General features: G+C 47.8%; 1 protein-coding gene across 3 annotated transcripts in view; it reads right to left on the bottom strand.

Annotated features, from left to right (window-relative positions):
• Positions 1-755: 755 nt before the first annotated feature.
• The window catches only part of DNAJC24 (DnaJ heat shock protein family (Hsp40) member C24), a 369,076-nt gene continuing 345,220 nt past the window's right edge, over positions 756-24,611 (bottom strand). Inside the window, exons 6-7 of one of the 3 annotated variants that reach the window (XM_086955819.1) lie at positions 9,250-9,318; positions 756-1,372 (exon numbers count right to left, since the gene is read on the bottom strand). In XM_086955819.1, coding sequence (XP_086811945.1) covers positions 1,242-1,372; positions 9,250-9,318 — 200 coding nt within the window. In that variant the 3' untranslated portion in view covers positions 756-1,241. The remainder of the gene's footprint in view (positions 1,373-9,249; positions 9,319-24,611) is intronic. The other 2 variants (XM_086955818.1, XM_086955820.1) reach the window with 2 other exon arrangements.

Raw genomic sequence — 24,611 nt, 5'->3', positions numbered from 1 at the left:
AGCCCGTCAGGTATTGCAGCGCCGACCTGATGAGGCTCATATGATGAAGCATAACACCTAGCTTGCTGGGTGTGTGAGAGCCGTAGTGCTGCAGAGGGGACTCCCCCCTTTTTTCATATCTTTGATTAGGTGTGTGGTTACCTCTGACCACCCTCACCTTATAGTATCTCCTCTCCCTGTCTATAGCTTCTGAGGAACTTCGTACCTTCTTTGCATACTGAGATGTATTCAAGCATTCCATCCATTACCATTTTGTTTGGTACATATGGTATAAAAACAGGAACACCTTAGCCCTCTACTCTGCCTTATGCCAGCCAAATAATACAGCATTTCCTACCTAAAAGACACACTCCACCTGCAAAGAAAAACCTGTTTACACAGCCACTCACTGCAATTACCAGAAAATTAATTTTGGTTGGAGCATCTTTCGGTGGGGGTGGGGAGGGGGGGGGGGTGGGGGGGGGGAGCTGCCCAGGTGCTAACTCTACCCCCACTCATCCTCGCCTACACACACACACACAAGCTAATCTGTTTGATCCCTTCAGGCCATGGTAAATTGTATTCATTACCACTGAGGTGGTACAAGTATTAAGTAACAATAGACTGGCTGCACTATCCCTTTTGTAGCTATTAGGTGGCATTTCATGCTTACTCAGCATTCGTTCTTTATGCCGTTTCCTGGCAATTTTGCTCATAGTTTTCTAAGGACTATTTGGTTTTCACATTTCCATACCAGAAATCTTTTTGTTTCACACTTCCTGTCATTTGAAAACCGTTCTCTTTACTCTCCTTGGTCCAAACATAGGCAGAACAAAGCCAAGATACGGTATGGATCATTAGGTTAGCTGGAAAAATCCTGGAATAAAGCCTGTTTTATGTACCTCTTGCATAAACGATGATTATTTCGCTGGAACCGGTTTATGTCTGAGATTTTCATTACAAATTCCAACATTTAATTGTTTTTGATAAACCCATCTCTGTGCAGGCACTAATTGCAACTTCACATGCTTTCCAGGACTCCAAAAAAATCTCCCCTGTCCATTCTTTGCAAGATGATGTTCTAGGACTTTGGACAGGATCATTCCATACCAGGGTATAACACTCCCACATGGTTCATCGAGTTAAGGAGGAATATGCGTAAATGTAATATTCATAAGAACATATTCTTTGTCTCCTTTTTGTGAACTTCCAGCTTTCGTTGCTGTTTTTCCTGTGGTCCACAATACAACAGCACTGTTTATCTAGTTGTTCTTGATTATTTCTACAATTAATGAACATGTATCACAGCCAACCAGGGAAACCGCATCAGCTTCTTTATCGAATAGAGTGTATTTTCCACCACAGCGACAAAGAAACGAATAGCAATCCTCATCTGTAAAACAGAAAAAGTAATTCAATTTGCAAACAGGTAGTATAAATATAGGCAGAACAACACTAAGAAGGATTCTGTAGTCATCTAATAGAGAAATTTGAGTTGTATAAGAAAAAATGTCATTCGCAATACACCTCTCAACAAGCTGTGGGGCAATACGGAAAGAATTTCCATTTACGAAGTCCCTTCATCTTAGAACCTGAAGTGTAAACACATTTAAAGGTGGAGCATCAGAAAGCATTCCAACTACAGAGAAAATGTGTTGTAATTAAGATTATAAAAAAATTCAGTTTGAAAATATTTGTGGTTGACTAAAAGCAACTAGATCTAGACACAGGTGCATAACTCTTTAATTTTAGGTCACCTAAATTAAGTAGTCACCATTTTGAGGCCTCTCAGACCATTACAGAAAAGATAGATTAACTTGCAGTACACCTTTAAAGAAAAGCATGCAACACTAACATACTGTTGCAGTGAGCACGTGCAGAGCAGACTATGGGTTCTTTCCACAACCCACTAGTTGGTGCAAGTCTGTGAATTGCGTAAATGGTTTGTGCCAGGTTATGCCGTTTGGAGCTGTTCATGTAATGGTGCTCCAGGTTATCAGACAAACTTTTAAAAGCTTTTTTTTAGAATATAGATATGCAAGGATATGCGCCTTGAGACTTCCTTGGACGTGATATGTGCGCAATACAAATGTCCAGACTAGACTAGACTAGACTTTACCATTTGGATTGCCTGAAAAATAGGTCGAGCCCAGCGACATAAAAATGAGTATGGTGGAAATAGTTGTTCAAGTACATCAACTGTATTATGGTTATCATATAGCCAATTTTCATATCATTCACATCCTCAGATGAGAAATATATTTTTTTAGAGACTTCAACTTTAGTAGAAATTATACTATCTAATTGAGTTGCCATTAGTCTGTGGACACAAACACTGTAAACATAGCATCTTTACATATGGAAAGCATTTTAAATTTGGTGTCACATATTCACTAAATTGACCAACCAGGTCAGAAAAATGCAGTGTAAAATATGTAGTTGTTTTTGTACAAAATTGTAAAAATGAGTGAAAGTACAAATTATGAAATTCGCAAATGTGTAATGTACAGTTAGGGTAACACGGTCAAGTGAAATTAGCAGTAACATGCATGAAAAGTTGGCATTGCAGTAAGTCTGCGAGAAAAGAATTCAGATTTTCCACAGCTCCAAAATGCATATTTCCCACAGCTATAGTGGAAAGAAAATCATGACTTTATTAAAGATACTGGGGGCAGTATTATGCATTCCTCCTTTAGCACCCTCAAACAATAGCAACAAAGATAGAACATCAAAATCTATAAATCTTGAAACATTCTGGAACATGCATAAATACTGAGAACTCGCAATTATCTTTCTTCTTTTTTTGCTGCTAATGTAGTTCTTCAACGTCTAAATAATGACTATTTTCCAGTCAACCTTTTAGTAATCTAATTCTGTGTTTTTAAATTTTAAATCTGACCTACAGAAAAAAAAGCAGCCATAGGGTGGGATATTATTATCCTCTGCATTTTTACTAAGATCATGATTTTCTTCCCACCAGGATTGTGGATAATCTGCATTATTTAGCAAGTCACGGATGCTAATACTATGCATGTTTAAAGTGTAGCCATAACATTTTCCAAGCACAGCCAACTGGTTTAAAATAAGATTTCTTAAAAGTTGAATCATATGCCCAATCAGCCAACCTTAAAAATTACCTTGAATTTCCATCAACCATCATAGCCTTTCTAGCCGCTGCACTCTGTGCAAAATGTGCCCCAAATTTATAAATAGCTACACCAGCTGTTATCATCACCTTACCTCTGTAATCCATCTTGCTAATGTTGGGGAAGTAAACTGCACAATTGGAAAACTTGAAAGAAATCAACAATTGTGATAATCCTGTTCTCCCAGATTCCTAGTTCTTGACATACTCTTTCAGACATCCACCCACAAACAACTTCTCATAGTCTCCCAAACGTGGATAAAAAATAGTTCTTTGTGCAGGCTTAGTTCTCCATCTTCTATGGAAACAACCATCCTCAGTCTGATAACACAAGGAAAACAAACAACAGAATTTCTATCTAACTCCCCAATATTAACATCCTGTTACCCTTCAAACTTCACCGTTCTCTCAGTACTATATTCACGTCCCAAAGTGACTGATAGTTTGGTAGTGGAAAAGCCTCTAAACATACTATTTCTTGACAACAGGTAAAGCATTATCTAAAAGGTGACCTGACGAAATTGCCGATCTATAAATGTTAACAGTACTATAGGAAACACCCATATGGAAACTTTCTGTTAACAAATTCAAGACAATCACAACAGGGGACGAAATGGGATCCAGATTCCTCTCAGTACACTAACAATATATGCCTTTGTCAAAGGAGCCCAGGATTTACTAATGAGCTTCGAAGCCTGTTCTAACAAATCAAACATCTGTCAGACTTGCCTGAAATCGTCCACAACATCTAACATAGTTGACAGGCTAACACTAACTTGTGAAACTCTCCCATCGCATTGGTTACCAACTGTGGGAAACATGGAATCCACACTGGATCCTCTACCAATATTTTCAAGACATTTGGAAACCAGGCTTGTGTTTCCTAAAAAAATAGCTATTAATAAGCCACTGGAGTGCTTAATTTGAGCCGGGGGAGAGGGGGTGGGGCAGGGGGAAGCACCAGCACTAATTTTTGAGGACCAGCACTTATTTTTCCACATCAGACACTTACTGAGCACAAGAGAGAAAAAACAAACAAAAAGGAAAACAACTGTCACAAAGGAAGAAAGCAGAAACCTTCAAGAGTGGAATAAAGGGTAGGGAGCGTTTGGTGGTGGAATGAAGAGGCATAAAGTGGAATTCAAGCTACCAGCTTTGGTATTCAGTATGCTGATATTTAAAAGTGCCGGCCTAAGGGTTCTAAGCAGAGCTTCGGGCACAGCACTCATTATTTCACAAATAAAGGACTGAGCAACTAACTCCCTTTCTTTTTCCTCACTGCCATCATCTCCCTCTGAAACATAAATCGTGGAAACCCATAATGAGGGCTACTCTCCCATCTCTGCTGGAATTCTTCCACTGCACTCACCTCTGGGTCCTGTTTCCAATTGAAGAAAACTATTCAATCTATTGGCATAAAGATCCATCTCAAAATTATCTCCAATATTTTGAAAATGTCTTGGCTAATCTTCAATCACTCGGTTCCCTAAAGTGGCTCAAATTCCAATCTGCTACTAAATTACTCAGACCCAGTGGCTTCGATCATAAAACCCCTAACTTATTCACAAACCTCACTGCTGACACATTTTCCGTCCTTAATAAAATACATTTCACCTGATTCTTAGCCAAACTTTTGATTGCAAGGAATGTGATAATATCTCTAGATAATTTATATGCGTCTTCTTCTCTGATGACATGCTGCCTCACCCCTCCATTGACACTGAAGCACATCTCACTCCCCAACCCTGAAGACTGGCATTTGACGCTATAATCACCTATGGTATGTCTCCAAAAGTAGCTTGGCCATTCCATGCCTCCATGTTTTTTAACCACCAATCCAACTCTTCTACCGCTTCTTCATTAACGATTGTCTAAATACCTCATCCCCATTCTCAAGTAATGCACCTTTAACCTCTGCAATGAAGAGGAGCTAAGAATATAGTGTGAACTGAAGTCGACAAGATACCTATTCGCCTTACCAGGTGACGCAATGACACAGAGTCTGCTTCCTTACATGCCTTATCTCTCTATGAATTTTCTTCAACTTCTCTAAAGGCAATCTCAGCACATATTCCAGTGTCTGAATCCGAAAGCCAAAAAACATCTGTCTCCTGACTTGGTTCCAACAAACCCCAAATCCTCTAACATTAACACTGCTAGCTCCTTAGAAACCTGTTTGCTCTGCACCATGATCAACAAATTGTCCAGATTTACTATTAGATGAATTCCTCTCAACCATGCATTCACCGGTCTCATCATCTTGGTGAAGCGCAATGAAGCTAATGTTAGGCTGAATTGCCGACAATTGACCCTTTATACCTTTACCTGCGATGTAAATCTGGCATAATCCCAATGTTCCTGACAAACTGTAACTGTTAAATAAGCGCCCTTTAAATCCAGGCGCATCAAACCCTTCTCAACAAATCTCTTAATAGAGGTATATTTTCCATCTTGAAATATTTGTATGTAACCCACTTGCTCAAATCCTGAAGACTTATCAGCAGCCTCATACCTCTGTTCTTTTTCTCTTCTAGAAATATATTGCTTACATAACTATCTGAATCATTCCTTGGCAGTTCTATTGCTCCTTTCTCCAATAAGACTCTCACCTTCTGATCTACCAACTGTTAATCCTTCTTCGGAAAAAACAAAGGTCTTGGTCTCCTCACCTCAACAAGATTCTCTATAAAATCCATTTCCTATCCCTTCACTGTTTCTATGACCCAAGGATCCTTTGTTATTTCCTTCCATCTTTACAAAAACTGAGCAAGTTTGCCACTCAGTTTAACATGGGAAAATGAAAGGTCTTTTTCCAATCCTCTGTTGCTGACATAGAATCCTGATGAATTTTATACACAACAGGGTCTTGTGCAATGTGTAAACAAAATATATGTGTTCCTTTAACCTCTCCCAGGGAACCCACATCACATGTTCCTGGCCCCCCACATCACATGTTCCTGGCCCATACAAAAACTCTCTAGATGTGTAATGTACTTTCTAATTAGAGCTGAAAGTGCCCATGTACTTTGACATGTACTTCACAAATTCTTCACCAAACAATAAGCTTTCAGCTTGCTCGCACATTACAAATATTTTTGTTAATGGGCCCAAAACATCTAGGAGCCAGTCCGGACAACCTTTACTATGCTTGTCCAGACCTTTCCGTTGATCCCTTGCCGACTTCTTTCAAATACCAGCATCTCCGTATCCAATTCTTGTGGACTGGCCACTTTAATAGACTAGGACACTCGGATCTTAAACATGTCCTCACCTCCTTAGGCATCTCTTTTGGGAGCCAATATTCAACATACTGTGCCTCATGGAATGATGTTGCCTGTTGCAGTAATAATTGATGCTGTACCAATTATCAAACGTATCCTCCTCTAACCTCTCCACTAATCCTTTATCATCCTGTACATTAAAATTACCATCCTTTTTTGCATTTTTGGGTTAACAATTTCTTCATCTGACTAATTCAAATCAGAGTAACAACTTGACTTGACATTGCCACTATTTGAAGATCCGTCACAAGCAACCACTTTGTGATCCCCTTTATTGGAGTTTATAGACTTCACATTCAAATCTGTGAGGTTTGATGTCCATTTCATATCCCATCATGTGTCATCCTCGAGACTGTCTTTCATCCAAATGTTTTCTCTTCCTTGTAGATATCTTGCCTTGGAAGTCACCAACCCTTCTGACTCATTAACCAAAAGCCTTCCTCATCTACCACTTGGACCCCAAACAATTGTACATCACTTTTTTGTATTGCAGGCATCAATTAATCTACTCGCTCATCAAGGCACTTTCTAAAATGATCTGCTAAGCTAGTAAAATCTCTATCTAAATATACAGGAATTCTTTCCTTCAATTGCACATTTACAGATTGTTCTCAATATTCCAATATGTCATCATCAGAACAATCTAATATTCCAAAAATATTTTAAAGTTCAGCACCTATAAAACTATAATCCTCTTAATAGCAATTACTAATAGTAATCGCAATCTAATGCTCCCCAAAAAATGCACATGATCTCGATCGCTACTAAACGTGAACTGTTCTCATCAGCACGATCCCCGAAACATGGCTTGCTACCTTGAAAACTGCCATATATAGCTTATTCTAATCTCCCAAAATGGCAGCCACATACACAAACGCATACAGCAACTCCTTTAGAGGTGTACATGTGCAACATCAAGCACCAATTAACAGGGTGGTATCTCACAGAGGAGGATCTGTGCTACCTGTTAGGCCTTCTCCTTAGAACTCAGGACACTGCAAGTCTGCTACCAACTGTCATAACCCGATGACTTGCAAGGTAAGTGTGGTTAACTCACTGTATTTATCCCTTACCAAAAAACTCATACCGCAACTCTATGCCCAACAATCTCTATCTCTCCGGTTCAACTCACAACAGATTGCCTTAACAAAAACAAATCAGCTTAAAGTTTGAACACAATTCACTAAATCGCCGTCTAAACAAATATCTGTGAAACATGGCCACCTAATTTACAATCTAAAGCCAAAACAAGTTTTGCTTCGCTCTACATGAGTCAATAATGAAGCCATCACAAAGTACTTGAAACACATTTTTTCCTCCCCATTTTGCAGTCTTGTATAATGTAAACCTATCAACCTGCAGTTTCCTTAAATATGAAACGGTTCACAAACATTCATAATAACAAGAACCCTCATGTATAGTACTTGTATGTGCATGAGCAGCAACAAAAGAAGGAAAATAACTGTGGGCTCTCAGTATTTATGCATGTTCCAGACTTTTTTTAAAGAATTCTAAATTTGGATGTTCTATCTTTGTTACTGCTTTGTAAGAGGGCAATATAGACAAATGTATAATAATGACCTCTGATCTTTCCATGAATGTTTATTTGTTTGCAATTTTTGCAATTATCATGGCATAACTAGGAATTGCTATTAGGGCAGACTAGACCAAATCTGGCAATCGCTTGGCATAGTCCACTAAAGCCCAGCATACCAGTTTCCAAGAAGATCGGTACCGGGTTAATAACAAATACTTTCGCATTTTAGCACCCATTAGGATGGTTTGCTCATGCCCACAGCTAAAGCCACTGAGTGGATTTACATCAAACCAGGCCTGAAGATAGAACTTTACTCAGAAAGTGTAATTTTATTCGTTTGGTGTACATCGATTTAATAATATTGGAGATATAGGATTTAAAGGAGCAGCCATGTGGGCTTGAAAGGGCACTTTTGTGTATTCGTTCCATTAAAAATCACAAATTCGCAACTACTGGCAATCACTTAAAAATAAATAAATTCAGCTATGAAAAAACATTTCCACAACCAGTAGGGCCCACCCTTAAGTTGTCTGATCCCAAGGAGAAAGCTGAAAGCACAGCAATGACCATGACTGTCCATAAATTCATTAAATTGTTTTTGCCTCCAACACATGGACTTGATTAAATGGGCTGGATCACGTTACTTATTAGTCTAACTCGTTATACATTTATTAAGTGGCGCAAGCAAGGTACATAGCAATGTACCGGCTTCCACAATTTTAGATCTGAGCCCAAAAAATACATATAACAAATACATTAATACATACATCTGATAGACATTTGTTTAAGACTCATTGATGATCCTGAAAATTATATTTGTTTTTTACGAAATGACAAATCCACCATGCTTTGGGGCAGACCGCTTTAATTGATGTGACCCAACTGCAATAGGACCAATTCAACGGGCTCTAACCAGGCAGTAAAAGATAGTCCACCATCCATACAACAGGTTATTTTCGCCTGAATAAGTACTCTAAGGTACTACAGTCTCTACGATTACTTCACACACTTCAATATCACACATACTGCAGTTGCTGCTTCACTAATCTACTACCAGATATGATAGGAGTAAAAAGGATATGGTAAGACCTAGGCACTGCCTCCACCACATCAGCTGTACTGCAGACCTACCACCATTACTGTCAATGAAGATCTTAACTCTGTGTTGAAACAAAGGGAATTAATTTGGGCCTTAATTCAATGTTGAAACAAGTAAGGAGAGCAACAACAATTACATTGAAGCAAAATATGGGTCTTTTTAGCATTAAATCCACAACTAACTTGGGCCATTCAGAAGATATTCCTACCATTATCCCATGACATGTCTTCCAGAGCAATCTGTGCATCTACTGGCCAGGATTTTGTTAACTCCAATTCTGTAAATATAAACATAGTTTATTCATATGCTATTTGAAACGCTCATCACATTTGACCTTGCAATTTGGCAATACTCTTCTGTAAAATCATTTACTCCAGTTGAGAACTGTGCAAAATGGAAAAGGAAACACAGCATGACATTACCACATTGACATTAATGCGAATAGCAACTGTTTTGCTTGTGCTTCCCATAGTGCCAGGTACGGTTAGTAGTTGAGATGCCGATCTAATAGTACCCTCAGATATTTGTATGTTTCCACCTGGTCCAAGACGTTACTGTTTGCTGACCAGGTAAATAGGGTAATTTTTTGTGAGGACTTGAAAAGCACATAACCTTCGATTTTTGGAAGTTAATATCTAGTTGGGCGATGGATATGTATTCTACTAGCTGAGTGATCAGCCGCTGTAGACCTCAGGCGTTTTACTGAGCAGAACAAGGTCGGCAGCATATTGCAGGGTTGCTATTGGGGCATTACCCAATTTTGGGGGTTCTCCTTGGGTTAGGCTGAGGTGGTTCTCTAGAGCCGCTGTATAGATGTTAAACAGTCTGGGGGCCAAGAAGCACCCCTGTTTTAAGCCACTGGTGGTTGAGATTTTGTTGGTTACACTTCGAACATCCCCCAATTTTCTTTGAACCCACGTTCTTGAGTAGAGGTTGATAATTGCTGCAAGCCATTTTGAGGGAGCTCCCCAAGATTTCATTTTTCGCCCATAGCTTTATTCTGGTAACCTTATTGAAAGTGGCTTTGACGTCTACAAACACGCATGCAGGAAGCTTGATTTAGCAATGGACGGCCGGCCAGAAGCGTAACTGCTGATACGATTCATTAAGGTGCTCATTCCTGCATGAAATCCTGTTTGTGTTTTAGGGATTAATTTTATGCGGTTAACCCAATCCTCTAGGTCAGTCAAAAGGTTTGAAGCGTATACAATGACATAGGTAAGTGCTATTAGTCTATCATTGGTTGGGTTTTGTATTTCGGTTGGAAGATACTTCCTCGCCATGACTTTGGAATGGTACATGTCTCCAACAGGGGGGTTAGGTGTGCGGACCAGAAAGATGGATCTTCTTTAAATTAAGGCAATGAGCAGGCCCTTTGGCCCCAGGGCCCCATTGGATCTTTGTTGTTTTATGGCATTCAACACCTGCCTTTGCGTGATATGTGCGTAAAACTCATTTAGGCACGCCCTTGATGTTGCATGTGCTGCTGGCTGCACGTTATCTTCTATGCAACTATCTTGGGCCTTAGGGGGATTTATCATTATTGGTAGGCAGATTTTGGTATGTGTTTTTGATTTGTTTTTGGGCGATGGGGTTTTGAGGTTAGTTTATTAGATGGAGGCCAACTGGGTCACATTCGGTGTTTTATCAATGGTTGCTGCACTAGAGTGAGACACCTTGTTGTATGTGGTTGTTATGTGGGCACTCCAGGTATGTTCCGTTATGTCGGAGTTGAAGTGTCAGTTTTTACCATTTAGTAAGATGTTAATATTTGCTTAGAATTTTTTTACGTTTCTTTGCTGGTTGACATGAACCATTTTTAACCAAACTGCCTCTTTATATGTGCGTTTTGCCACCCTGATTTCCTATCCGAAGTCTCTTTTCATTTTTGCAACTGAGTACTGAGTTGGCTGTAAGCCCTGGGAGCGCATTGAGCTTAGCTGTTTATTTAGTCGCTTTTTTTGATCCTTAGGTTATGTGTGAACCATTGTGCGCCAGTGCTCCCGAAAGCTTTGTGACTGGGGATGCTGTAAGGGAATTTTGTGTTTAGATTGATGACAAGTCCCCACAGGCCTCTATCCCTAGTGGCTTAGCATTGGCTGTTGATTGTAAGGTGGTGCAAGACTCCATGAGGGTATCTATGTTGTTTTCGTTCCAAGTAGTTTTAAATTGTAAAAATGGGTTGTTATTATGAGAGGCTCGGCTTGCCGAGTCCTTTCCGGAATGCGAACTAGTGTAAATGTTTGGGGGTGGGACTCGCTATCGGCTCTTTCTTTTATTTGAAAGTTGGAGATATGGGGACACAGGCCTGGGTCCACCAAAGTAAATCGATGGTTGCGCCAGTTTTATCCTTAACTCATGTAAAGGCTGCTGGGCTATCAAGGGTCTATTAAGTCCATTTAGTGAGAACAGTGACAGTTCTTCCAGTAATGTGGCACATTTCTTGCCCGATGAGCCACGTCTTGTTGTGTTACCCTGCCGTACCTGTATGTGACCTGCTAAATTGTTTTCTTGGCCTTGTAATACATTCTTATTAAAGTCCCACAGGAGATTAAGTGATTTGCTCAAAATCACAGGATGTTGAGTGTCATTGCTGAGACGCAAACCCGGTTCTCAGATTTGAGATCAACCGCCCTAGGAGTTACACCACATCCTCTCTGCACTAGCCACAGCCCTAGCATGTCAAGTATGTAATGTGTAGGTATTTTATTTGTATAACTTCAAGTCTTGAGGAAATCTCCAGAATCGGCGGTGCCATCCTGGCATCCGCCAGTTGCTGTTGTCTAGGAAGCCTACCATGTTTCTATTTTTCCTTCAAGGAGCGAAGAGGGCTGGGGAGTTGATAACTAGCAATGTATAGATATGTGCCTTTTCCCCATGGGCACCAAAAGGAGCTTTGCCTCTAAAGGGCTGAACTCTGAGACCTTGTCGAAGTGGTTATTGCAGGGACACCAGGACAAGATGGAGATGCAGGAATTTATAGAATTGGGAATGGTGCCGTTCAAAGTGGCCCTAGAGATCCTGGGACAACCTCATGTTGGACCACCTCCAAACACTCACCAGTCTTGAAATGTTGATAAGGTCACAGCAACCAGATCTTTCTTTGCCCGCCTTTCCAGCTACAAGCTCATCCACCATCCTGATTGCTAATGGGCTAAGAACCCCCTTTCTCGGAGGAGCCTAGTCGGCGACCAAAATGGCCCCGTAGAGACTCTGCTCCGCCGACCTTCGTCCCTGCCCTAGATATCCTGCAGGGTATCCTGAGTCCGAGTCTCACCCCCCCTACTCCGGAACAGAGGCGGTGACTGTTAGCGGGGTCCCGGGTTGACTCCGTGGTCCAGGGGCGGAGATACATTGTCTGCAGAGTGGGGCCTGGTCCGCCGGAAGAGCAGGGGACTTGCGTGATCCTTGGTGCCGCCTGGAGTGACACAACAATGGGGGCCGCGGACTACCCGGCTTCGGTCTGGCCAGGGATGCGGGGGAACGCTCCCCCTGGACATGAGTGGGCGATCCGCACTATTAATCAGAGCTACGGAGTTGATCGGGGGGGACGCGGACACCTGAGGGAGCCTCCCGGCCCGAGGTGCCTGCCCGAGTACTGGACGCCAACTAGTGGAGGTGCACCTGGGGCCGCGAACTGCTAGACACCGGCCGAATATGAACGCCACAGGACGGCATCTCTGAGTCCTACAAACGAGTGTGTTGAACGTGGTGGATAGGTGAGGCCTTGCAGAGGGGGGGGGGTTGTGCCCTGTATATCGGGTTTGCTCGCCTCTGGGGCTATTGAGGAAGAAGAGACCTGGGGAGTAGCAATTTTATGCCAAGATAGGCGGGCCCGCATTGGAGAGGGGATACACTGGTGGCCACAAGGAGGAAAAAAAAAAAAGATAATGAGGCTGCATTGAGGAGGCCCCGCTTGATCGCCTTGACTACCAGCTGCTAGTTAAAGACAAGGGAGGTGCATGAGAGGTGCCAACTCGCGGCGTCTTCCTAGTGGGAAGAGAGAGCAATTCAAAGACATGCGCTGAGTGTGAGGCTGTGAACTACTCCCCGGGCAGGAGAATGGGCGCTGGATAGGACCTCCGGCAAGACTACCCACGAAACAGAGAGACCCCAGAAAGGTGCGGCAGTCGTGGACCTGGCGAGATAGGGACAGCAAAACACGGAGTGTGGTCCGGATATCTGGAAAGTGGTGGCTCACCGTGTTTGGAAACAGACGTCAGGCGCTGGAGTGGAATCGTTGGTCCTCTGGTTGATTTTTTTGCAGTGTTCTGAGCTTGGGGAGTGGAGGAAAGATGGCTGCTAAGGCTGATGCAGATAAGACCATGCTTCGGGCCTCCAAGGGATCGCAAAGCATTCAAACTAACAGGTTGGATCGATATACTTTCCCTAAGGTATCCCCAGTCGAGTCCAAAAAGACCTTGTCGGGGGAGGGGGGGGGTGAAGAGGTCTTTCCCGCCCCCTCTGAGCCAACATTGACGGACGGAACTGATGGCTGCCATACATGGTGTGCAGGCATCTTTGGGCCATAAGATGGAGGCCCTAGACAACAATCTCAACACTGTCACAATAGAGGTGGGACTGATCCGGGCAGACCTCACAAAGGCGAGTGAAAAGGTGAAGACACTGGAGGTCAAGATGGCCAGTTTGGTTGACGACGTGAATTTGTTACAGCAAGAGTTGCGGGACCTCAAGGCCTTGAGGGTCCTCACAGACCGTAAGTTGGACGACTACGAAGGTAGGGCCAGGCGTAATAATGTTCGAATTCTTGGAGTACCTGAGAAATCAGAAGGCCTGACACCGGACCTATTTGTCAAAAATATTATTCTCAACCAACTCAAGCCTAAAGGCCTCAGCAACTTTTTCACGGTTGAACATGCGCATAGGGTCCCGGGGGGTAAGCTGCGACCGGGGGCACCCCCATGCCCTATGATTGCAAGAGTCCTGAATTTTCAAAACAGAGACCCGATCCTGCAGGCGGTCCGTGCTGGGCCCCCATTGAAATTCGAAAATTCGACTCTTTCCCTCTTCCCAGATTCCACCCAAATGGTACAAAAACAGCGTCAGGGCTTTTTGTTGGTGAAGAAAAAACTGAGAGATAAGGGACTAAAGTATGCCATGATGTTTCCGGCCCGCCTTCGGGTAGAACTTAATTGTAAGGCTTGGTTCTTAGACAACCCTGAGGTGGCGGCAGATTGGCTAGACAGTGTACATGCGACGGAAGCGGAGCGTCAAGACCGAGGCTGTAGAGGACGAGCAATAATCGGCGTAATGTAGTGACTGTCGGGCTTCAATAGGAGAATGTCATGAGTAGGGGGTGGGAGGGGGGCATGTTGATTCCCCTGATTTGTTTGTTAGTAAAGAAAATTTTGTGTTTTGATTAAACGGGGACTGTCAGGTTCGTTCAGGCCCTCCTCTATTTTCTACTTTTAGTTAGCTTAGATTAGTGTTGGGGCAACAGGCACACTGCTAGTTGGGGATGAGCATATGCTTTATGCAGGGGTGCAGGGTGGGGGGAGAGGAGCAAATAGTAGTTTTTTTTTCACAATCGAGATTTTAATATGTGCATCATTATTAGCAATGTGTTTTAGTTGTTTTTTTCTTGCATTAGGTGACCTAGATGTGATGTATCCTTTAATGTCTTCTGGTAGACAGGGGTTGGGGATAGCCACACTCAGCTGGAATGTGATTGGGCTAGGAGATAAAAAGAGGGATGGTAAACCAATTGATCAGAAGACACTCCCCGGATGTGGTATTGCTGCAGGAGACGCATCTGATTGGTAATCGTTGTATGACGTTACATAAAGGGGGGGGTACAAGTTAGTGGCACATGTTGGATTTACCACAGGGTCTAGGGGGGTGGGGATCCTAGTGAGAAATTCCTTCCCACTGGCCATTCAGGCCACATGGGCGGACAAACGAGGTAGATACATTAGCATTTCCGGGTTGTGGGAGGGGAGAACTGTCACCTTTTGTCTGTATATGTTCCACCGGCCCTGCAGGCTGACACCTTTCGTGACCTATGCAAACTTTTTTTAACTTTGCCTGTTGGGATGTTGATTGTGGGAGGAGACTTTAACACGGTGATGAACGGTGAAGTAGATAGACACCCAGCCCGAATTTTGGCGCCGTCACGGCGGTGGTTATCGGATTTCGTAGAAACCACAGGGCTTGCGGATGGGTGGCGACTGAGAAACCCAGGAGAAATACACTACACACACGTTTCTGCCGCAGACCACTCCCTCTCAAGGATAGATTATTTATTGGTGCCGGCGTCACAAGTGGCATGGATCCGAGAGGTGCGACATTTGGATAGGGGGATTTTGGATCACTTGCCGGTCTGGCTTAGGGTAGAGGTGGGACAGAGAGATGTAGGTAGAATTGCCCCATAAATGCTATTGCAGTTGAGAGACCCTGACACCAAGAAGGACATTAGACGAATCACGGAACGGTATTTCCAGCACAATGTGGGAACGGTTGAGTCAAAGTGTTCCCTGTGGGAGGCATACAAAACCCTCAGAGGGGAAGTGTTATCGATTGTCTACCTCTGCCGACCCCTTCTCCTCTTCCCCGAGACGGAGTGGAGGCAGAATTGATGGCCTTGGATGTCGGGAGAGGCCGCTCCAGAGGGGATGCACCGTTTGAGACTCCTCCGAGATGAATGTAGGAGCCTGGCTAGAGACAGGGCCAAGATGCAACATGCTGATACCCAGAGTAGGGTTTACGAGCACGGTGACAAAGCTGGGAAATTGATTGCGTGGCTGGAGAGAGGGGAGTGGGCATCGCGATTGGTGCCAGAGTTGCAGACAGAGTGCTTAGGTAGAATAACAGATCCGCAACAAATAGTTGAGGAGTTCTCGACCTACTACAGCTCAGTGTATACAGCGGCAGGTACATATACAGAGGCAGACAACGAGGATATGATACACAACATCCCGATGCACGCACACTCTGAGGAAGACCGGGATTATCTAGATTCCCCCTTCACAAATGATGAGGTTGCACAGGCTATTAGATGGGTACACTCCGGGAAGGACACCGGCCCGAACAGGATCCCCATAGAGCTATATAAATTGAACACGAATAAGTTAGCACAGTTCCTTCGTGATATGTTCTTTGAGAGCAAGGAAGAGGGTCAGCTCCCATATGATCAGCGAGTAGCCAATATCATCGTCATTCATAAGGTTGGTAAGCCGAAGACAGCATTCTCTTCTTATGGGCCAATCTCACTTTTAGGTTTAAAGCATTTTATTAAAACATAAAAAACATGGGGAAGGGAAGTAGGAGGTTAAGTTTCCATACAGTGCAAAAAGAGACATGTTGCAGCAATTCTGGCGGAAAGTGGGGAGGTCGGTAGTCCCGGAGGGGAAAAGAGGCATATGGTACAAGGCAATAAGGTAGTGCGAAACACCCTCCAAAAGTCCCCAACCTCCCAATCAAAGCTAAGCATGAGTAGCGTCCCGCAACACAGCGAAAACAACACAGTCCCTCTAAGCCCCCCGTCCCCAGAAAAGAAAAAAGAAGAAAACAATACCCCAACATCCCCGTCCAATAGCCCGTTGTAGAAACATTCACCCCAAGCCGCCTACCCCCAACCCCCAGTCCCCCTGATCCCATCCCTCTTAATCCGCTGGAGCCCCCGGCGGCGTCAGCCTAAGCAGGCGCAGGTACCTCGGACATGTGAGCTCGCGAAATTCCGTGGATAGCAGTGCCAAGAAAGGGTGCCAGAGCTCCTCGAACTGGTCTACATTTCCAGCCACAGTGAGCGACATCTTCTCCATACCCAGTACTTGCCAGAGTCTATGTAACCAGCCAGTGATCGAGGGGGCAGTGGGGGTGCGCCAGTGTACAAGGATATTTTGAACCGCTGAGCCTAGCGCAATAGCAATCTGCCTACCCCTGCGGGACTTCAGCGGGTACATCAAGTCGTTGGGAAGGCCTAGCAGGACGTATGCTGGGAAGCGCGGGAGCTCCACCTCAAAGTGCCTGTCCACCTCATCTAAGACCTCCTTCCAATAAGCAGACAGCACCGGGCACCCCCAGAGAATGTGCGATAGAGTACCCTCCTGTCCGCAGCCTCGCCAGCAACCCTTGTCGGTGAGTTTGTGCATCTCGTAGAGCCTCTCCGGGGTGTAATACCAGTAGGTGGACACCTTGGTGAAGGTCTCCGTCAGCCCAGTGTGATACGCAGAGTGCCTCGCCCGATATGCGATCTTGTCCCACTCCTTGTGGCTCAGGGTCTTGCCCAGTTCCCTGTGCCAACGCTCCCTCCCCGGGTTGTGGTAATGAAACGGCGGGGGTTGGAGAAATTTATACAGATCGGTGATAAGCTTGGCATCCGAGGTCCGAGTCACCAGCCACCGCTCGTAAGGTGTGATTTGACGGGCTGCGACGTCGCGCACTTGGGGCTGGAGAGCCCAGTGACGGACCTGCATATAAGGCAGTCTGTCCACCTCCGTCAGACCAAAGTCCCGTCGGAGTTGTTGGAAAGGGAGCACGCCCTCTGGCCCGTAAATCTGAAAGAGCACCCTGCAACCCGCACTCACCCAGTGAGAAAAAGCTCCCGGTTCTAGGCCCGGAGTAAAGTCTGGGTTGCCAACTATGGGTGTAAACGGTGATGGGAAAGTGGTGAGTTCGCGGAGCTCACAAACCGCGTCCCACACTCGCAGTGGGACCTGGGTGACAAAGGAGGCGTAGAGATTAGCCGGGCGATGTGCGCGCCGCAGGAACGGAATCTCTTGAAGGGTGCGACCTGCAACCGCCTGGTCTTGAAAAAGCCAGTGCTTGTCCGACTCCCACCTGCTCCATTCCACCAAATACCGGAGTTGCGCCGCTTGAAAATACTTCCGGAGGTCCGGAACACCGAGACCCCCCGCCTCCGGGGCAAGCGTGGAAAGAACCCGCTTCATCCGAGGCTTGCGGCCCTGCCACACGAAACGGGAGATGTCAGCCTGCGCTTGCTGTATCCAACCCACAGGGGGCTGGAGAGGTAGAGCGCGGAAAAGATACAAGATCTGAGGCAGTACCGTCATCTTCACCGCTGCGATACGGCCCAGCCACGAGAGCAGGCCCTTGCCCCATCGGCCGAGTTCCTCCTTAATCTTCCTGCTAAGGGAAGAATAGTTGGCTTTGACCATTTCAGGCAGCGAAGGTGCAAGCAGGATCCCCAGGTACGGCACCGTGGAAGAGGACCACTGCATAGGGAAAAGACGCTGGAGGTCTCGCCTGGTGTCCGCAGAGAGCGACACATCCAGGGCAGCCGATTTGGACATGTTCATTTTAAAGCCGGCCACGCGTGCAAAGGCGTTCAGTTCCTGGACACAAGCAGGGAGCGACCGCCTGGGGTCATCCAGGGTCAGCAGGACATCGTCCGCATATAGGCTGACAGTATGGGTGTACTGACCCATCTTAACCCCAATAGCGTCCGGGTTGTCGCGGATCCTCTGGGCGAACGGCTCCATATAGAGGGCGAACAAGAGCGGCGAGAGGGGGCAGCCCTGTCTCGTACCACGCTCAATGGCAAAACTACTAGAGCTGTGTCTGTTGACTCGCACCGATGCTGACGGTCTCTTATAACAATTGAAGACCATGGTGCGGAACTTCTCGCCGATCCCCAGTTTCCTGAGAACCAGCTCAAGGTACGGCCAATGAACCCTATCAAAGGCCTTCTCCGCATCGACCGACAGTAACATCCGTTCTCCCGGGACGCGTGAGGCCTTCTCTAACACGTGCGTCACCCTCTTGGTGTTGTCGACTGTCTGCCTACCGGGCACAAACCCAGCCTGGTCCGCCTCCACCAGGCCCGGTAGGTGCAGGCCAAGTCTGGCCGCCAGGATCCCCGTGTAGAGCTTAAGGTCCACATTCAGAAGCGAGATAGGCCGATATGAACCGCACAGGGTCCGATCCTTCCCGGGCTTCGGAATAACCGACACCGTCGCGGAAAGGAGGTCCGGCGGGATAGCCCCCGGCTCAGAGAAGGAGTTGAACAGGCGAGCCAGGATAGGCGCCACAGTGGAGCAGAAGGTCTTGTAGAACAAGGCCGTGTAGCCATCCGGGCCTGGGCCCTTACCGTGCTTCAATCGTGCAATAGCGGAGATGACTTCCTCCACATGGATGTCCCTCTCTAGGTGGTCCGCCTGGGCGGGCTCCAGAGCCGGGAGGGTCATAGACTCCAGATAGGCCTCAGCTTCTCCCGGTGGGGAGGGTTCCGCGGCGTATAGCGCCTCCTAAAAGCTGCGGAAAGAATCCGCCACGTCCGCGTCACCGGTAACCGGAACCCCATCTGCACCCACTAGCTCCTTCACCACATTGCGTTGCTGCGCAGCTCTGAGCCGATGGGCCAGGAGCTTACCGCATCTGTCCCCGCCCGTATAAAAGGCATGCTTCAGACGCAACGCTGCGTATTCCGCCCGATCTAGATCTAGCGCAGAGAGGAGTTTCCTCGCCGCTTTCAGCTGCCTCCAAACTCGAGGAGCTCCCGTTCGGCGGTGAACCTGCTCAAGTTCCCTGACTTGCGCCGTCAGTTCGTCCCTCTTACTTTGCCGCTCTCTGTTCTCCGCCGAGGAAATGGAGATAAATTCCCCCCTGAGGACCGCCTTCAAGGCTGCCCACTGCGTCGCTAGAGACGTGTCGGAGTTGCTATTGTGGACCAGATACTCCTGAATGACCTCCCCCACTCGCTTCACCACCGACTTCTTATGCAGAAGAGTATCCCGAAGCCGCCACATCCCTCTGGAGGGGGGGGCTGCCGGCCAAGCAAAGACTCCGGACACTGGTGCATGATCGGACAGGGACAAAACCCCGATGTCTGCTGCCGTGGCGGCCGAGCGAAGCGGTCCGCTCACCAAGAGATAGTCCAACCGCGAATAAGTGCGGTGCGCATGGGAGAAGTATGAATAGTCCCGATCGGTGGGGTGCATAGTGCGCCAGAGGTCATGCAAATCCATCTCTGCAATCCGGTCCTGCACCGCTCGGGAAAGCTCCCCTGTCTGCGGGAAGCGTTGGGCAGACCTATCCATACCTGAGTCGAAGACCATATTTAGGTCTCCCCCCAAGACAACATGGCGATCGGGCGAGGCAGTGACGTCCACCAATACTGATTCCAGGAAACGATCCTGGTGGTCATTCGGGCTATAAACGGAGCCAACCGTGAAGGCGATACCCCCAAGCCGCATGCGATACACTAAGAGCCTCCCCTTCTGCTCGGCATATTTGTACAATACCTCGCCCCTGAAGGAGCTGGCTAAAAGAATGGCTACACCCGCAGTCTTGGTCGCCGCCGAAGAGAAGAATTGGGTGGGGAACTTGGCGGAGCGCAGCCTGTGACAATCTTTGGAAAGTAAATGAGTTTCCTGCAAAAGGCAAATGTCCGCTTGCGTCCCCTCTAGCAGGGAAAGGATCGCCCTACGCTTCACAGGGTTGTTCAGACCCTTAACATTAAGGGTCACCACCTTCAAGGACGGCATCGCTCCCAGGGGATCGAAGCGCTATGCAGCAAGCGAGGGATCAGTGGAGGGGGCGCGCGGGGCAGGAGCGCAGGGAAGGCCAGGACCGGCCTCACGTGTGTTTGGGCATTATCAGACGGGACCCCACCAACAACAAAACAACTCTTACACCCTCCCAAAACCAACCCATGGCAACTAGCCAAAACCACGAACAAATAAAAACACCCCATTGTCTCAGTCCAGCCCAGACGGGCAAGTCTGTAGAAAACAATCAAGTGGACGTTCAGCCACTCACCTCCAACCGTTCCCTCCCAACCCCCAGCCCCAACCCAGCATCGTAGAAGCTAAGCATCTCTCCCCCCGGAGTGAAATCAGGCCGTCAAGGCCACGCTGTCGGAGGCAGGCAAGTTCCTGGCCGCCGTTCTTAGGGCTTCCTCCATATCTGCCCTGATGGTAGGGGAATCAGGGCGACTCACAGTCGCTGACGATCTTCTCCTCGTCGATCTCCTCCGATTCCGTCTCTCCGAGCGCCTCCACGCGGGCGTCGCTCCGTCCTCCTCCGTGGCCGTGAGTCCCAACACCCCACAGATGTCCTGGAGGGAGCGCAGCTGGTGTAGTACTCCGTTCCATCGAAAGATGAGGCGGAAGGGGTGACCCCAGGAGTAGGGCGTCTCGTGCTCCCGCAGAAAGTCTGTAGCAATCCGGAAGGACCTGCGCTTCTGCAGCGTGATGGCGGACAGGTCCTGATAGAGCGCCACAGGCCGCTCTCTGAAAGTGAAAGGCTGCTTCCTGCGGGCCTCCGCCATGATGCGCTCCTTCAAGGGGAAATCAGGCAGGAACGCCAGGATGTCCGGTGGGGGTGCTGAAGACTGGCGTTGTCGGCCCACTCTGTGCGCTCTGTCTATGCGGATCGGGAATTCTGCGTCCTCTCCCAGAATCTCCCGGAACAAGTCCTGTAGATAGGCCACCAGGTCCGTCCCCTCGTCCGCTGATGGGACACCCCGCACCCGGATGTTGTTCCGTCTGGACCTGTTCTCGAGGTCTTCAGAGTGGGCCTGGAGCTCGACACACTGCTCTCGGAGACGGAGAACGTCCTGCTGGAGATGGACTATCTCCTCGTCACGGCGCTGGGCCGCCGTTTCCACCGTGTCAACACGCTCACCAAGGCCCTCCACCTCCTTGCGCACTTCTCGCACCTCGCTGGCCACCTCCTTCTTTAGCGTTTGGAAGTCGTCCTTGAGGGAGCTAAATAAGTCCTCCATAAAGGACCTCGTGACCGGTGGTTCACCGCCGGTTGCGTCTGCCGAGGCCCGGGAGGACCCTGGCGACGGCTGCGTCCTGTCCCTTAGCTGCTGGGCCCTGCTGAGCATGTCCGGCAGAGTACGATCGCCCCTTCTCGAGCCTCCTCTCCCAGTCATCGTAGCCACTGCAATGGGCAAGGTTCAGGGCCGGCCGCTGTAGATGCGTTCAGTCGCCTGCGGGCACCAGATGTGAGACCCCGCCGAGGACAAGGGTGCTGCGTCACAAGCGACAAAATGGCGGCTCTGGCCGGGGCGAGACAATCGTACCGACCAAGGTGGCAATCAGGGGGGCCAAAGTCAGGGCCTTTCAGAAGCGCACCCCGTGGGCGATCAGGACATGAGCCAACGCGAAAGTGGGTACCTGCCCGCCAAAGGCACGGGTGGAGGTCGCCAGCTCCAGCTCCTCAGGGAGAAGATGGCGGCAGGGCGGGGCCCAACAGAGCGGCCGGTGCTGGCGAGACCGTCGGCGACCTCCGGGGCACAATAAGCAAGGAAAGTCCACAGCCAATGTCTCACAGTTCCGCGAGTGGGTTCGCCCAGGTCGGCTGCCGTTTAGATGCCTCCGTCCCTCTCCGCCAGGTCTGGGGCCCACGCCGTGCCATGCACCGTTGTCGGTAGCGAGGGGCCAAAGTGCCAAAGTGCGAGCTAAGGTCCAGGGCCTGTTGCGCGTCGGTGATACCGGTCGCGTAGGCTTCGGCCGGGGAGTGCTGTTATTCTCCGGAGCACGTCGGGACCGAACACTCGGGATCACCAGCTTTCAGCACCAGGCCCAGCCGAGGCGCCTGGACAGCACTGCAATACGCTCCGCCTCCCAGGCTCTCCTCCGTGCTCCGAACTTTAAGCAAGCTTTCGGGGTACTTCCCCCGGGGCGATAGGAGTCAAAGTAGTATCAATAGGTGCGCCAGGAACTCCGACACATTCCTCTCACCCGCAAAGCAGCCGCGGGGGGAGAGAAGCGCTGAAATCGGGGCTCGAGCTGAGCCGGGCCGGAGGAGCTACGGGAGGAAGCGTCCGCTCACCCCGCCATCTTGGCCACGCCCCCAATCTCACTTTTAAACGCTGAACCGATTAGGGTGGTCAAGGTTATTACGACCCTGGTCCATCCGGATCAGTCCGGCTTTATGCCCCGCCGTAACACAGCTCTTAATATACGTAGGTTGCATGGGATCTTGGGTGGCGCGTCAAAAATACATGAACCGGCAGTCCTGTTATCATTGGATGCTACCATGGCCTTTGATAGAGTTGAGTGGCCCTATCTATTCACAGTCTTGGGAAAGATGGTTATTGGACAGGAGTTTGTGGTTGGGTCCGTCTCTTGTATACAGGTCCGTCTCTTGTATATGGATCCCCTGGCCAGGGTAGTGGTGAATAATCACAAATCTGCTGATTTCCCTCTGGGAAGGGGAACTAGACAGGGATGTCCTCTCTCCCCACTGTTTTTTGCATTGGCGCTTGAGCCGCTGGCGGCGTGGGTCCGTTAGGACAGGTAGATTCGAGGGCTGCGGTGGACGTCTGAGTGGGAAGATAAAATCTCGCTCTACGCCGATGACATTCTGCTCTATCTCACTACCCTGATTACTTTTCTGTATGCCCTGGCCATATTCGGGAGATATTCTGGCTTCGCCATCAATTGAACGAAGTCAATGCTTTTTGTCATCAGCGGTGACCCCCCGGTCATCCCTAGAACCTGTCCATTGAAAATAGAGTCGGTGGGATTTCGGTATCTGGGCATATACGTGACAATGGATCCGAAGATGGATATGATAATAATCTGGGGCCCCCGTTGGCCAGATTCCGGAAGGATGTGGCGAGATGGAAGTCATTGCCACTCTCCCTGTACTGTTTAAAATGATGGCCCTTCCCTGTTTCCTATACGCACTTCAAAATACAATGGACCCGGTGACCCCCTCGTATTTCAAGGAAATAGAGTCCCTTCTCTGGGAGGGAAGAACTCGCATTGCATTTCCCAAGCTTACACTGCCCTGGTATGACGGAGGGATCGGTTTGCCAGACCTCCGGAAATACTACTGGGCCTCCCAGTTGGCGGCGGTTAATCATGCGATCTATGGATCACCCCTAGACCCTGGATATGTGATGGACCCTGGTCAGATACGAGGTGGGGACTATATGAGAGCCCTCTATGCTAGAAAGGGCCGGTTTCCCCTTGTTGAGCCGGCAGCACTCGCGGTCCAGGTGTGGCATGAGGCTAATTGGTATCTTAAATGGGGCGGGAGAATTACTTTGGCTACCCCGCTATGGAATTCAGTAGACTTGGGTAGCCTGTAGAAAACTAAAGGCTTTGTCAGATGGGATCTCATTGGGATCTCGCAGGTCAAAGATGGGTGGGGGAGGGACGGGATCCTTACTTTTGACGCCCTGCAAGAAAGACACTAGCTGCAGGAGAGCGAGCGGTACCGGTACCTTCAGGTTAGACATGCACTGCTTGCGAATATTCCCTGTACTACGTCTCCAGAAGCTTCCCCATTAGAAGACCGAATACTGGACGGTCATCTTCCAACCAAAACTATTTCTCTGATCTATAGAAAACTGATCAATCACACCGAGGATCCACTCGTAACAATTAGGGAGCAATGGGGCGCCGATGGCCTAGTATTGGATGACTAAGACTGGAGAGAGGCGGTTTCTTACCCAAAAGTAGTGGCCACCCAGATGAGACTTAGGTTGGTGCAATTGAAGATCCATCAGCGGTCTTACATTACAGGACCTCGACTTGTGCGGATGGGTTTGGCTGTGAATGGGGAGTGTCGAAGAGGTTGTGGGGAGATTGGAATGTTTATGCATGTATTATGGCATTGTACCGAAAT

This window comes from Lissotriton vulgaris, chromosome 2_1 (assembly GCF_964263255.1).
Source record: "Lissotriton vulgaris chromosome 2_1, aLisVul1.2, whole genome shotgun sequence".
In the NCBI taxonomy this organism is placed as follows: Eukaryota; Metazoa; Chordata; class Amphibia; order Caudata; family Salamandridae; genus Lissotriton; species Lissotriton vulgaris.
This window is presented reverse-complemented; position numbering and strand designations above follow the sequence as displayed.